The sequence below is a fragment of the Lampetra fluviatilis genome, chromosome 1 (assembly GCF_964198595.1).
Source record: "Lampetra fluviatilis chromosome 1, kcLamFluv1.1, whole genome shotgun sequence".
In the NCBI taxonomy this organism is placed as follows: domain Eukaryota; kingdom Metazoa; phylum Chordata; class Hyperoartia; order Petromyzontiformes; family Petromyzontidae; genus Lampetra; species Lampetra fluviatilis.
In genome coordinates this window covers 41,235,364-41,251,094 of record NC_136275.1, presented here as the reverse complement: position 1 = coordinate 41,251,094, position 15,731 = coordinate 41,235,364, and the positions used below count along the sequence as shown (strand labels likewise).

Genomic DNA, 15,731 nt, shown 5'->3' with positions numbered 1-15,731 from the left:
GGCCTTCTCGTTGGAGCAGACAATTCAGGATTCGTCCCTGCTGGATCCACCCACCCCACACTTCTACGTTCACCATTGTGCCACCCCAACCGATCACACAAATCCATTAACATGTTTGCACCGCAACTTTTTTTTTGCACCAAGGGGAAATAAATGCTTTTCACGCTAAGCACGACCATTTACATACGGGCAGTGTGAAACGCATCGCGAAGAGTATATTTTCCAATATTAAAAGGCGAATTTTACATTTCTGCGTCGTAATACATTTTTTACACTTAAAAGACTTTGGCCACGAATCGGTAAGAAATCCGTTGGACCCCGGCTGTTAGTTCCCCACGCCGGCGATGGTACGCGGCGGCGGTGCAGGTTGCACACCGCACTTGCCGCACAACGCTCGCGGTGAAATGCGCTGCCGACGGGCGCCACCTGGAGCCACTCACCGCGCTGTGGTCTCCATGGAACACGGAACACGCCGCATGGAGAACGCCACAGCGTCAACGCTCGCAGACCCTCCACAACGCTGCATGGGGTAAATGAGGTGTAAACCCCACCTGAAAGAAGCTGTTTTTGTGACGATTTAATACTTAAATCGCTGGACTTTAACTTTTTAAAAACTGAATGCTCTACCGTATTCTCCGGATGAGAGGACACTGGAAAGTAATAAACTTGTGCCCAGTGCAAATAAAGTTACACGAATCTGGTTGCGTGCACACTGGAGTATGAAACGTACCCCCCCCCCCTAACCTTTGCTTTACAGTCAAGGAGAGAGGGAGCAAGTATACAACCTGCAAAATACGGTCGTCCAATGATATATCTGAGTGGCTGGGTAGCTTAACAGTCGGAACACTCACTACATTGCATGGAGTATTAAGGTTCGACTCCTGTTTCGGCCACGCTGCCCTGCTGGAGGCCGCTAGTACCGAGCGTCGCGAGAGGCGGATGATCCCGAGAACAGCTCCGCCAAGACGAGCCGTGTGCCAACCTCGCACCACGACATCGCCGGCGTGAGGGACGCCCACGTGCCGAGAGGGAATCGCCAAAACAACAAGACAGCGGTGCTGCTTCTCATGAACCGTCCACTTCACTACTTTTAGAGGACACGGAAACGTTACCCCTTGACGTCTTAAGAAAGCCACACCGAATCTTCATGACTGCTTTGTACAAGTCCTGCTGCTGCTGCTGCTTGGGGACGTCTGGACTGCAGCTTTTTAAACAAATTTCTGTTTCTGGAGTAAACCCCAGAAATGAGAAAGGAGACTTCCGAGACGTGTAGCGCAGATCGCCGGTCTCGAGAGGCCGCTCTCCCTCACCGTCTCTAGCCCGTCTGCAGCGTCTCTCGTCAAAACCCCCCTCGCCTGCAGGCACAGCGCTCGAGAAGGCCGTGTGCATTGGAACGAGTCGTACGTGCGGCGGACGGCAATGCAATTGCGTTGCCGGGATGGTAACGTGCGCAGCAGCAGGACGATGGCGTCGCAATCCGAGCTGTGCGCACGGACATGACGGCAAAACTCGGCACGGCGGCCTGCGCGCTGCAACGAGCGATTCCCAGCCCCGTAGCATCGGTGGTGGGGAGGGGCCACAGGGGGGGGCCGAACCCCACCCCCCCTCCTAAATTCTTGAAGTCAATAAAAAATATATAGGAACCATACAGCGGTGATCCCCACACACGGGCCGCTGGAGCCGACACCGCGCGAGAGGCACGGATCGCATTCCTTCACTCCGTTTGGCGTTTAAAGTTTGTCGGAACATCGACCGCGTCGTGTCCCCCCTGAGTGATTGTATGCCCACCCCCCACCCCACCCCTTTAAACGCGGTCACACTCCGGGGCCGACGGAGACGGACGCAAGTCGGCGCGGACCGAGGCACTTCCAGGGGCTCGATGGCCATCGCGTGCGTGCCGAGCGACGCGCTCACCAGGCGACGTTCCGGACGCTCCGGCCCCAAACGTCGAGTGTCAAAAACACGACCCCTCGGCCGTGCTGGTAACAGGTCACAGCGCTACGGAGAGAGCCGCGCGCCTACTCAGAAATGGCTCTCGACCATCCGAGCAAACGTAGCGTTGCACACCTTTTAAAACCCCTGAAACGTGGACTTGGCAGGAAATAAGTCACAGCTGTTAAAACAAGCCAGGGTAAAAGCCGGCACACGTTTTGCCCCGGCTATGGATTCATCGTTGCTCCTTTTATAAACGGTTCACATTATCATCGTATTGCATAGTACTTAGCAGAAAGATTACATTATAACACGCGTACATGTCCAGCATTAGATTCGATGGCGCTAATTAAGGTGGCCCATTTTCCAAATCTCAATTTTTATCCTCAATTCCAGAGTCTTGAACAAAGTCGAATTGCCTTGTCAAGATACTAGTGGTTGTGGAACAAGTCCCCAAGACATCAAATCCAGTTCACATTTCCAAGTCGGCCAATCCTCCCCCATTGAAACGCAAGCCAGGCCAGGAGCAGCAAAACATATGGGCCTCACCAATGGACACATGAATCCAGCCTGCAGAGAATAGATGATGAAACCCAAACAGCCAATCCCCTCCCCTCACCACCACCACTCTGCACCGTTCACGTGTCTGTGGTTACCAGCCTCCTCCCCATCTGTGCATGCACGTGAGGCAAGCGTGGACTTGTGTACTGGTAAACATCACGCGAATGGATCGTAGAGATTGTAAACAACTAGGGTTTGTAAATTCCCGATCAAAGTTTGCAATAAAATTCGGTCCACCATGACAAACCAACGTGCAGTTCCACCGGCAGAGAAGTGAATCCCTGCTTCGTTTTGCTTCGGTATGAACGCGATGTTTGTGCACGCGCTCATTCCGTGCCAACGGCTTTTTGCTTTTAGTTTGTGCCCACCCCGCACCTCCGATGAGAACGGTTGGCTACGTAGGGTGCGAAAGAAGTTCAACGTACGTACACACAATTTCCCCTTTTGTGAGCCGACGCAGCTAAGTGTCGGGTCCAGCTGGGAAACCCTCCTCCATATCCGTCGCGTCGTTTTCACATTGAGGCCCGGGGCTCAATCCCAGTAACCGCGTTGGGGTTGTACGCCAACGTCTTCAAGGAAGTCGGAGCGGGAGGGAGGAACCGTGGGGCGGGTGTCCCAGGCGGGCCGCCGCTCCCGTCGCGAGCGCTCAACCTGACACGCCGGACACGGGGGGGGGGGGGGGGGGCGGGACGACGACGTTGTACTGAAGGAAGAAGTTTTGGGACCGACAAAGCGGATGAATAATTTATAAAGAAAAGTCAGAGTCTCCGTATTCTACTACTACAACTAGTCTCTTTAATTATACCAGGTGAGGCCAACTGAGCTATACAGTAGCTCTTTATCAGAAGCGACTTGGCTATCACAAATGATAGCTCAACAAAGTGGCTGATCATCGTGTGAAAATTTATAGTGGCAGCCAAATACTCTGAGCGCATGACGTCAATTCTAAATGTGGAGGGAAAAACTGGAGGACCCGGAGAAAAATCCACACGACCACGGGGAGAGAGACTCGCAAACTCCACGTGTACAGCAGGTGACGGAGGGGTTTGGAACCCACGACCTCCTGAACATCAGGTGTGGAAGTGAACATTTCGCCACCGTGGCTCAAATGAGTATGGAGCGGCGCTCAACTCCACCAGCAGCTCTGAGGCAGCAGTGGAAATTCCACATTCACATTGCAGGGGCCAGTGCGCTCGCCACGAGGCAGCTGCCATTGACTTCCCACGAAGTGGTACAGATTTTATCGGCCTCAAGAAGACTGATAGGGTAACGGAATCCACAGACGCAGACTTGAACTTCAGTCGGCAGGCATGGCCTGCAACGCAAGGTCACTGCGGGACGTTCCGTCTGCATTATTTGACGTAAAAAAATTGTTCCTGCACAGCATCTTGAGATGCTAATTGTTTTAAGATGGTTTTTTTTATACAAATTCTGATTGTTATTATTATTGTTAAGCGTGTCATTGGTGAGGAGAGTGCCATCTTGTTACCAGGTTAACATGCTGCATGCAGAGCTGTGCGAGCATTTGGCCCTCATATGCAATTAGTGTACAGCGTTGCGCGATGCACTTGGCATGAACGACGCGATACACAACGCCGCCGTTACGATTGTTACTGCTGCTGGCATTGCGGGGCTCACAGGCGCCTCGAACGGCCGTGGCAGAGGCAGCGGCGTCCTCCTCGGCGATCCTCCGCAGGTTCCTCTCCGCCTCGTCCGCCGTCCTGCACGCAGCAGAGACATACAAGCGCCCTGCTCAGCCGTAAACAACAAAAACTACCGCGGCGATTGCTGTCAGGGAGCACTGTTTGTGAGATGCCACGGTGGCGAGACGTTATCGCCCTCGCCTGGTATGCAGCAGGTCGTGGGTTCGATCCCCGACCCTTATGATGCCTGTTCTGTATTTGGAGTTTGCACGTCTTTCTTTCTCTCTCCGTGGTAGCGTGGATTTTTCTCCGGGTCCTCCCTTTATCCCCCTCCACATTTAGAATCGAAGTGTGTTTTAAGAGTTTCTGGCTGCTGCTATACATTTCCACGTGATAAGCCACTTTGCTGAGGGATCTTTTGTGGCCAGGTTGCTTATGAAAAAGAGCTATATGGCTCAGTGGGCCTTACCTAGTACATACAACAGATATATAGTTTCGACGAAGATGACTGACAGATGCAAAAACTGCGCTCATTGTTGCGAGCGTCGCTCCTCTGCCCTCCGTTGTTGCTGGAGGGCACACCCCCATGCTCACACCCCCATGCTCACACACATTCACACTCGCCACACATTCACACTCGCCACACATCTTGAGGAACCCCAATCGGGGTTTCTGACAGGAAGGGACCCCTTTCAAGCAGACGGAAGAAGCAGGATGGAAAATAAGAATGGAAGCTGAAGAGTAGTCGGGCGTAACGAAGGGTGAACGATCAATGGAATTCAGACTGCAGTGTGGGTCCAAAAGAACCAGAATGGAGAGAACGGCTGCGAGAAGAGAACGACGTCACGACCACATCCAGCCGGCCTGCTCCAGTGGAGCACGTCCCTGCTGGGAGCCAGACCTACTGGGTCACGGAGGTCATACAGAGCATGCTGATAGCAGAGCGAGGGAGAAAATGACCTCTGCAAGGACATTTTCCAAGGGAAGGAGTAAGGCCCAGTTGTGTCCAGGGGAACGGCGCTTGACGCCGAGCGACGTCGGGACGCGCGTGGGACGCAAGGCACTCACGACAGGTAGTCCTTGACCTCCTCCATGGTGATGTCGGCCGTCAGCTCCATGGAGCCCAGCGACGTCTCCAGGAAACTCTCGGCCAGCGTCTGTTGGATCTCCTCCAGGACGCCTGCAGTGTGCGGGGGGGGGGGGGGTCATGTGGAGCATAAGCAGGGACGGAGCCACGGAGCCACGGAGCCAGGGTCTTATTTAGGCATAAGCTAAGCAAGCTACAGCTTAGGGTCTCAAATTGGGGCACCGCGATGGTGAGATGTTATCTCCCTCGCCTGGTATGCAGGAGGTCTTGCGTTTGATCCCGACCATGACGCCTGCTGCTGTATATTTGGAGTTTGCATATCTCTCACTCTCCCCGTGGTCGAGTGGATTTTTCTCTGCGACCTCCGGTTTTCTCCTCCACATTTAGAATCAATGTGCGTTCAGAATATTTGGCTGCTGAAAATTTCCACACGATGATAAGCCACTTTGTACCGCTATCAATTGTGGCCAGGTCGTTTCTGAAAAAGAGCTATGTAGCTCAGTGGGCTTTACCGGCTAAAATAAAGTCGTTAAAACATTTTTATTTTTTTACAATGAGGTGGCCTCTAAATGCGAAAAAACAATAACATGAGACAGGAAAAAAACCTCTCGAATCTGCATTACTCCTCCTGCTGCAACTACGCCTCTACCACTACCCCAACCCCTGCCACTACCCCGGTCACTACCCCTGTCACTACCAACCCCTATCACTACCCCAACCCCTGCCACTACCCCGGTCACTACCCCTATCACTACCCCTGTCACTACCAACCCCTATCACTACCCCAACCCCTGCCACTACCCCGGTCACTACCCCTATCACTACCCCTGTCACTACCAACCCCTATCACTACCCCAACCCCTGCCACTACCCCTGTCACTACCCCTGTCACTACCCCAACCCCTCCTTAACCTCACCGCCTGTTCTCCTGTCAGCATAACATCACCGCTCTTAATAACCCTACTCTTTATTATTTCGACCACTATCATCTTACATATTGTACAATTGTTGTAAAGTGCCTTGGATTAAGGCACTGCTGCTCCATAAATCCACGTAAGATAATAACCCCACAACAACAACAACACCACGCCCACTCAGGCCGTCACGCGTCGCGGTAGGAGAGCAGCATGTGGGGGGGGGGGGGGCACGAGGCTGGGACGCCGAGCCGCGTCAGCTGCAAACGTGCAAGGAGGTTTATATTAGAAACCCTTTGTGGAAGGGGGAAACGTTTTATAGCGCAACTGACGTGAAATTATTATTGCCATATGGGGGAATGACTGCCTCGGATGTGCCGGGAAGGAATGTTGGCAGCGATCTGCCGGGACACCCACACACACATCACACTGCCAAGACACCCACACACACATCACACTGCCAAGACACCCACACACACATCACACTGCCAAGACACACACACACATCACACTGCCAAGACACCCACACACACACACATCACTCTGCCAAGACACCCACACACACATCACACTGCCAAGACACCCACACACATCACACTGCCAAGACACCCACACACACATCACACTGCCAAGACACACACACACACATCACACTGCCAAGACACCCACACACACACACATCACTCTGCCAAGACACCCACACACACACACATCACTCTGCCAAGACACCCACACACACATCACACTGCCAAGACACCCACACACACATCACACTGCCAAGACACCCACACACACATCACACCGCCAAGACACACACACACACATCACACTGCCAAAACACCCACACACATCACACTGCCAAAACACACACAAATACATCACACTGCCAAGACACACACACACATCACACTGCCAAGACACACACACACACACATCACTCTGCCAAGACACCCACACACACATCACACTGCCAAGACACACACACACCCTGCCAAGACACACACACACATCACTCTGCCAAGACATAGACACACACATCACACGGTCAAGACACACACACACACATCACACTGCCAAGACACACACACACATCACACTGCCAAGACACACACACACACACATCACACTGCCAAGACACACACACACATCACACTGCCAAGACACACACACACATCACACTGCCAAGACACACACACACACACATCACACTGCCAGGACACACACACACACATCACACTGCCAGGACACCCACGCACACATCGCCACGCAAAGACAAAGGAACCCTGCACGGTCTTGACAAAAACTGCTGGGGCAAGTGCTGCTCGCGACGAGCTATTAAGGAATGGAAATTTCCAGATCCGGAGTCAGGACACATGCCAAGAGCAGAGTTCAAGCGAAGCTCATGAACACAAAAAACACAAAGCAGCTCAAGTGACAAGGGGACGTGCAGTGGAACGTCGCCCACCTCGAGCCTCGCTCAGCGAGTCCGCCCGCTCCCTCTCCTTCCTCTGCCCGTTGGCCATTGTGGGGACGGTCATGGGGCTGTTATCCACCACCCTGATTGCAATGTGCACACAAACACAAACACCACAGACGCCAATCAGCTTTAGAGCCTATTGGGGAAAGTGCTGCGAGATGGCATGGGCAGTGTGGGTTTAAGAATAGGTGAGTGGGGCCTGGGTTAGAAATAGGGGTGTGGTGGGAGTGGGGCTGGGTTCGGGATAGGGGTGTAGTGGGGGTGGGGCTGGGGTAGGGTTAGGGGTGTGGTGGGTTGGGGAGTCGTTGTGGTCTACGTGGGGGAGGCTGCGCTACCCGGGTGCTTGTGGACGGGGGGAGAAGTCTTTCTCGTACGGCGCCACCTCCACCCGGCAGCGCGGCTCGACAGAGCGCGAGGCGAGCACAGAGAAGCACTGGAACTCCGAGGGCGACTGAAGGTAGAGGCCTGCAGGACGCATAAGTAACGGCAACAATGCCACCATTCGCCGTCAACCTCGCCAAGGCGCTCGCGCCAGGATGGGTGCGCTTTGAGGCTGTCGAGTGAAGTGTCGAAGGTCCACTGGCAGGAGGTCACGGGGACAGACCCAGGTGCTGGTGTGTTAATTGAGACGACTGGGAGGTGCACCACCTGTGTTCCCCAACAGCACAGTGACTGCACATACAAGATAAAAAAATCCCCCATACAGCCTTAACAGACTGTTGGGGCAAGTGCTGTTAGCGAGTCAGCACCCATGAAAGCCGGCACGGCACACGAGGGGGTGGTGGGTGGCCAGCACCACGCCCGGCCGCCTTTGTCTCACCAGTGGCGACATTTACACATCGCACCAGGTCAGAGTCGGGATCGAACCCACGACCTCCCGCGCACCAGGCGAGGTAGTCGACATCTCGCCGGCGCGTCGGGGTCCCCGCGCGGCAGAGCGACGCGGCCCCGTGGGCCTACCCTGAGCCGTGGCGGTGAAGAGGCACGAGGAGACGGCGGAGATGTCCTCCTTGCGGACGCAGGCGTGGCGCGACAGCGGCCGCAGCCCCGGCACGGAGACGGTGTGCACGTCGCCCAGGTTGGTGAGGCACAGCAGCAGGCTGCGGCCGTGCCACTCGTCCCGCTGACCCCCCGCCGCCCCCCCTCCGGCCGCTCCGGCGGCCTCTCCCAACGCCGCGCCGTGCGGGCCCTGGAGACCGGGCGGCCCCCACGCGTCGCACAGCGCCACCTTGCGCACGCGCGCCCCCTCGTGCGCCGTCAGCTTGAATTTGGTCTTGGCCGTCACCTTGGGCAGCGAGAACACCTGCGGGGGACAGTCGGGCCGGCGCCTCGGTGAGCCCGCGCTGGCGCGCCCCACGCGGCGACCGCCGAACCTCCCCCCTCCCCCATTGCGGTGGCGGCACGGGTGAAGGCGGGCACAGCGTTCCAACACCCCAGGGGCTACATCTGGGCCCCTACCGCACGGCGTTCCCGCACCTCCGATTAGCGCGGTTGGCTACGTACGCCGCGAAAGAAGATCAACGCGCACGCGCAGAGACGTTGGCTATAGAATGGTGAATGCGCGCTCCCCCTGTGTACGCGAACCCGGGAGCTGGGCACGAATGAAAGCGGCGCCACGGCGGCGAGGAGGACGAGGGTCGGCGTCGGCGCGAGGCGTTCGCGGACCGCGCTGCAGGCGAGCGGCACCCAGCAAGCAGCTCAAGGGAAGTGCAAATCAATTAACGGTAGGGATGCGTCAAATATCAATTCAGATTCTCACAAACACAACAAGCTAATATATTTAGCAAGTTAATTAATATATTATTGCCTATTCTTTTTTAATAATTTTGATACTGGCAAAAATGGTCCCATAAAGAAAACTGCTCACCCCAAGCCAATAATGCTTTGACATTTGCCTTGCCCTTGTACTCTCATTTTTCAACATAAAGAGCCAATTAATGTTTCCCATGTCTATTTTGAACGCACCTCTCTCCTCTTATTTCTCAATGTTTGTCTTTATTTCTCATTAAATACACCTGCATGTGCCTCATATATTCAGAAAGATGTTAACTCCCTCACCTGGTACGCAGTAGGGAGTGGGTTCGATCCCGACCCTAACGCCTGTATATGTGGCGTTTGCATGATCTCCCCGTGGTCGCGTGGATTTTATTCTGGGTCCTCCAGTTTTTCCCTCCACATTTAGAATCAACGTCACGCATTTAGAGAATTTGGCTGCAAAAAATCTAAACGTGACAATTATAAGCCACTTTGTTGAGCTTTAATTTGTGGCCAGGTCGCATATGAATAAGAGCTACATAGCCCAGTGGGTCTTACCGGATTTAAATTACTAAAAATATAGTTTAGTTTTAGTTTAGGCCTCTTTTGTAATCTCTGCTTGGGTCAGGCGCTGTGCCGGCGCTACTGCCGGGGCCAGCGCCGGCATTCGGGGGGAGAAGCTGCAGCCGCGATGCCGTCCCCCACGCTGCCCCCGTGGGACCTTGAACTGCTCCTCGGAGGCGATGAGCAGGGAGTGGCCGCCCTGCATCTCGGCGGCGCGCGCCAGGTCGTGCGACGCCTCCAGCGGCTCGGGCAGCGGACGCCCACGCCCGTCCAGCGCCCACACCGACACGACGGGCGCGCGGTGCATCAGCTGGATCTCCTTTGCTGCGCACGACGTGGGGCGCGGGCGAGGGAGGCGCAAGGGGGGGGGGATGGGGAGACGCCGCTGTGTCCAGGTGGTGCTTGGGCGTGGCGACGGAGCAAAGCGGAGAGGGGGCCTCTGCCGGGCAGGGTGTGGCGATGCGGGGGGTGTGCGCCAGTTCGCGGGCGGGGAGAACGGGCGAGGCCGGGCATGGTGACGCAATGCACGGTGGGTCAGGGTTAAGTGTGGCGAGATGTTATCTCCCTTGCCTGGTACGCAGGAGGTCGTGGGTTCGATTGCAACCGTGACACCTGCATATTTGGAGTTTGCATGTCTCTCTCCGGATTCTGTTATACATCTACACATGTTGATAAGCCACTTTTATTTCGGCTTTCATTTATGGCCAGGTCACTTCTGAAAAAGAGTGGGCCTTACCTGGAAAAATAAAAACTAGTTGATCGTAACGAGTCCAGGCGAGATGGACCGGAGTGGTCACAGCAGGGCGAGCGTTGGGTGCATCTCATTTAATTTGGAAAGTCGCAATCACAGCCCACGGTGGGTGGCGAGATCTAAATGTGGAGCGGGAAGCACCGGAGAGCGCCACTCACCCAGCAGCGCCACTCACCCAGCAGCGCCACTCACCCAGCAGCGCCACTCACCCAGCAGCGCCACTCACCCAGCAGCGCCACTCACCCAGCAGCGCCACTCACCCAGCAGCGCCACTCACCCAGCAGCGCCACTCACCCAGCAGCGCCACTCACCCAGCAGCGCCACTCACCCAGCAGCGCCACTCACCCAGCAGCGCCACTCACCCAGCAGCGCTTGGATGGCGAGCTCGGAGCGCCGGTCGGGGCTGGGCACGTCCAGCGAGTACGCAAACACCGTGCCTGCGTTGGTGCCGACCCAGAGCGTGGGGCCGTGCCGTACACCTGCCCAAAGACAAAGATCCCCCGTATAGCCTTAACAGACGGTAGGAGCAAGTGCTGTTAGCCCACACAAAGACATACATACGTGCACGCACGCAAGAAAGCCACTCTGTCAATCACCTGTCTAGAATTATTCTCTTAACAATCTTCTCTCTGGCCCTCCTCCCTGTGCCCAATCCGTTCTCGGTCCTTCTCCCTCCTTGCACCCCTCCACTGGAATCAACTTCCCTGTACATTGAACTACACTGCCCATAGACTCAACACTGCTACCCATAGACTCAGAACTGCTACCCATAGACTCAACACTGCTACCCATAGACTCAACACTGCTACCCAGAGACTCAGCACTGCTACCCATAGACTCAGCACTGCTACCCAGAGACTCAACACTGCTACCCATAGACTCAACACTGCTACCCAGAGACTCAACACTGCTACCCATAGACTCAACACTGCTACCCATAGACCCAGCACCGCTACCCATAGACTCAGCACTGCTACCCATAGACTCAGCACCGCTACCCATAGACTCAGCACTGCTACCCATAGACTCAGCACCGCTACCCATAGACTCAGCACCGCTACCCATAGACTCAACACTGCTACCCATAGACCCAGCACCGCTACCCATAGACTCAGCACTGCTACCCATAGACTCAGCACTGCTACCTAGACACTCAACACTGCTACCCATAGACTCAGCACTGCTACCTAGACACTCAACACTGCTACCCATAGACTCAACACTGCTACCCATAGACTCAACACTGCTACCCATAGACTCAACACTGATGCCCAGAGACTCAATAGACTCAACACTGATGCCCAGAGACTCAACACTGATGCCCAGAGACTCAATAGACTCAACACTGCTGTCATAGACTCAGCCCTGCACCAGTACATTAAACAGTCCACCTCCTTAGAGTCATCATGCTAATCTGTGTCATTGTTTTGCAAGCTACATCAAGTATGAAGTGTTCCACATACACTGGTTAAATTAGATAGGATTACTACCATAGGATAACTAATTTAAGGTAGCACTCGTCACACAGAAAGTGCTCGCCACAAATGAAGCACAATATTCTGCTGATCCCGTCAAGGAACATAAACCATCATCACGCAAACTCCGCTCATCCTCACAGCAGCAGCGGCTTTTGGCGAGCCATCAAACAAAGACGGTCACCGCATCGTGCTTTAGGATGAACTTATGCGGCCGTCTGGAACGCTCTTCCTTACGATATTAGGAAGCCACAGGAGCTATGCACTTTTAAATCATTGCGATTAAAAACTATTTTTTTGGAACTGCTTTCTGTGTTTCATTTGTTTTCCTTCCCCTGCTCCTCCTGTTAGCACGGTTGGCTACGTACGTTGCAACAGAAGTTAAACATCCAAACAGACATATTACATTTTAACTTAAAACTTTCGTGACTGCAGTAATTCATATTCTTCGTTCTTTTGGTAAAGTCGAGTAAAATTTTTTTTTTTTAATAAAAAAAAAAGCAAAAAACCACGAGGTTTTGATCACAACACAAGTGGTCTTCATCAGGCGGAGAGAAAAGAGGGGGCAAGCCTCCAAATGCAACTGCTTACAAGGGCTTGCAGAGAGAGCAAGAAAATACAGACATAGTCCTACACATGTAACCGGTGGCACAATGGGGCTATGGCCGTGCTGACATCTGGAGGCGACCGCTCCCGGCTGGCCAAATGTTGCGGTGCGTAACGGTGTAGCGGTGCATAGCGGTGCGTAGTGTAGTGGGTGTAGTGGTGCGTAGCAGTGCGTAGCGTAGCGTAGCGGTGCGTAGCGGTGAGTAGCGTAGCAGTGCGTAGCGTAGCGGTGCGTAGCGTAGCGGTGCGTAGCACAGCGGTGCGAAGTGTAGGGATGCATAGTGTAGCGGTGCATAACGTCACGTATCGGTGCGTAGCGGTGCGGAGCGTCGCACCGTCGCGCAGGAAGGTGTCGGCGAAGTAGAGGCAGCGCACGAGGCCAGAGAGGGAGTCATCGAGCGAGCGCGGCTCCACGCGGCGCTGCACCGGAGCCACGTCAGCGTCACGCGCCGCCGCCTCCTCCTGCTGCTGCTGCTCCGCCAGGCGAGCGTTCGCCTCCTGCACCTGCACCCCCGCGGGGGGGTCACGCACAAAGACAAAGATCCCCCATGTAGACTTTAACAGACTGTTGGGGCAAGTGTTGTTTGCGAGCACCTACAGACAAAACAAAGATCCCCCATGTAGCCTTTTACAGACTGTTGGGGCAAGTGCTGTTTGCGAGTAGCACCTATGAAGGCCGGCACTGTGGCACAGGAGGGGGTGGGTGGCCAACACGACGCTCGGTTGCCTTCGTCTCCCCGGCACTCGCCCAAACAGTCTGTTGAGGCTGTACGTGGCGGGGGGGATCATTGCCTTTGTGGGTGACGTGGGGGTGGTGGGGGAGCAGCACCTTGGTGGCCGGGCTGCCGGGATCCGCACGCTTCTTTCCGGAGACGCGGCTCTTGCGGATGCGTCGGAAGGACTGGCGCAGCGACTTCTTCAGAGACTTCACACGCGACAGCGGTCCCTCCAGGGCGAGCGTCTCGCTGGGGTGCAGCGTGCAGCTGTGGGGGGGGGGGGGGGGGGGGTCAAGGGGTCGCACAGCCCGCGCGGGGTCAAATTCGCGGGGTCACACTCGACGAGGGCCCGACGCCTGTCCAGCCGTAAGAAGCTTCGATCGGTATGACTACAGCACAGGGTCAGCGCGTATCAGGCCTGACCGGCCAATTAAGCTGGCCAAAGGTGGCGTGCATCTGAAAGCGTAATGAGTGTCCTCATTGTTGGGGAGACCTGGGCCTCACTCAAACTCCCACTCTGGGCTGCTATCTTACGGCCATTTCAACAGCGAGGGCTGAGGTGTATCCATCATCCTTCGCTAGCCATCGAACAAAGACGGTCACCGCATCACGCGCATTCAGGTGCGCTTCTGCGGACGTCTGGAACGCTCTTCCTTCCGATATTAGGAATTTCTTTAGAACTGCTTTTTGTGTTTAGTGTGTCGTCTTTCCCCTGAACCTCTGATTAGCACGGTTGGCTACGTTACGGTGCGAAAGAAGTTTTACATACATCCATAAAAGCAAAACATTTGATTATTAAATCCATCTATGCGTGAGGCTATAGAGTGGCTAGGAGATGGCAGTACTGCCACGGCTCTGTTGGAATCCTCAAACGCGTGGGTTTGCTACCACGAGCCAATCAATGCAGGACCCTCATTAAAAACAAAATACTACAAAGCATCCTCGAGACTCGAAGAATCTCCTGGATAATAAAAAATTATTTGTGGTCTGCTTAGCAGAGGGGAAGCCGAGGGGTTCGTGCACGGCGAGGTGAAGTGGGGACAAGGGAAGGCCCACCGCGCGAAAACCACGTGGGCCTTCTGGTAGTCGAAGAGGCCGAATCCGTGGCTCGTGCCAAAGGCCAGGAGGCGCCACTCGGCGTGCAGGACCAGCGCCGTCACAGCTGCCGGTGGCAGCACCTACGGCACGCGCAGACAAAGGTCCCCTGTATAGCCATGCTGACCGTTGGGGCAAGTACTGCTCGTGAGCACCGACAACACACACACACAAGGTCCTTCACATACAGCAAGTCACCGTTTAACGCAGGGGTTGCGTTCCTGAACATTTCCGTGTAAAGGGAATCCGCGCTAAGTGGGAATCATTTTCCTCTAAGGAATAACGGCGAAGGTGGGACTGCTATCCCAGCCCGGAGTTTGATTGCTTTCATTTGAAGGTGCGCTGCTGTTTGACATGTGTTGTGTTTACATAGCGCAAGGAGAAACCGAAGGACGCGACCACGGGGAGAGAGTGAGGAGAGAAACGCAGCAGGCATCGGTCAGGGTCAGGATCGAACCCATGACCTCCTGCACACGAGGCAAGGTAGTTAGAAGGAACGGGACAACGGAAAACAACATGGGCACCACTGTTCCCCCTCCCCCCCAGGAGCGGACACCTGCAGCAGGAGTCCGGGCCGGTAGCCGGCCGGCAGCGTCCGGGGCCCGGGCCGCACCACGAGGCGCTCGTGGCCCTTCCAGGCGAAGCCCTCCCGCTCCTTGAGCAGGTCCACCGTCACCACGGCGATCTCCTGCACGGCCGCCTCGTCCCCCAGCTCCATGATGAGCACCTGCGTGCGCAGCGCGGATCGCCGCTCGGCCCTCCCCCGTCACGATCGCTCCCTTCCCCGCCCGCGGCGCTACCCAGCGGCCACCGCGAGCGGAGGGTCGGCTGGGGCCACCGCGAGCGGAGGGTGGGCTGGGGCCACCGCGAGGGCGACGTGGGCTCACGGGGTCCACGAATCTCGCCTCCCTCATCTCATTCCACGCTCCTTCTCGCCCTCTCATTTTACAATCCCCGCTGTCTCTGTCCCCGTTGCCCCTCCTCCTTGTGCTCTGTCACCATTCCCTCCTTTCTCGCTTCTGGCCTCCTGACGCTGGAACTGCCCCTAAACGTCAACCAGCCTCACCGTCTCTTTCCTTCTTCCCTTAAGACACTCACTCACTTTCCCTCACTTACCCCAACTCTCCTTCCCCATCCCTAACTTCATCCCTCTTC

The 15,731-nt window shown here is 55.4% G+C and overlaps 1 protein-coding gene across 1 annotated transcript in view; it reads right to left on the bottom strand.

Moving 5' to 3' along the window:
- Positions 1 to 610: 610 nt before the first annotated feature.
- LLGL1 (LLGL scribble cell polarity complex component 1) overlaps positions 611 to 15,731 on the bottom strand; it is a 55,207-nt gene continuing 40,086 nt past the window's right edge. Inside the window, exons 15-26 of the mRNA XM_078863281.1 lie at positions 15,133 to 15,303; positions 14,538 to 14,659; positions 13,595 to 13,748; positions 13,101 to 13,269; positions 11,047 to 11,163; positions 10,091 to 10,257; positions 8,575 to 8,917; positions 7,950 to 8,079; positions 7,603 to 7,694; positions 5,205 to 5,316; positions 4,132 to 4,214; positions 611 to 3,144 (exon numbers count right to left, since the gene is read on the bottom strand). Coding sequence (XP_078719407.1) covers positions 3,140 to 3,144; positions 4,132 to 4,214; positions 5,205 to 5,316; positions 7,603 to 7,694; positions 7,950 to 8,079; positions 8,575 to 8,917; positions 10,091 to 10,257; positions 11,047 to 11,163; positions 13,101 to 13,269; positions 13,595 to 13,748; positions 14,538 to 14,659; positions 15,133 to 15,303 — 1,665 coding nt within the window. The 3' untranslated portion in view covers positions 611 to 3,139. The remainder of the gene's footprint in view (positions 3,145 to 4,131; positions 4,215 to 5,204; positions 5,317 to 7,602; positions 7,695 to 7,949; positions 8,080 to 8,574; positions 8,918 to 10,090; positions 10,258 to 11,046; positions 11,164 to 13,100; positions 13,270 to 13,594; positions 13,749 to 14,537; positions 14,660 to 15,132; positions 15,304 to 15,731) is intronic.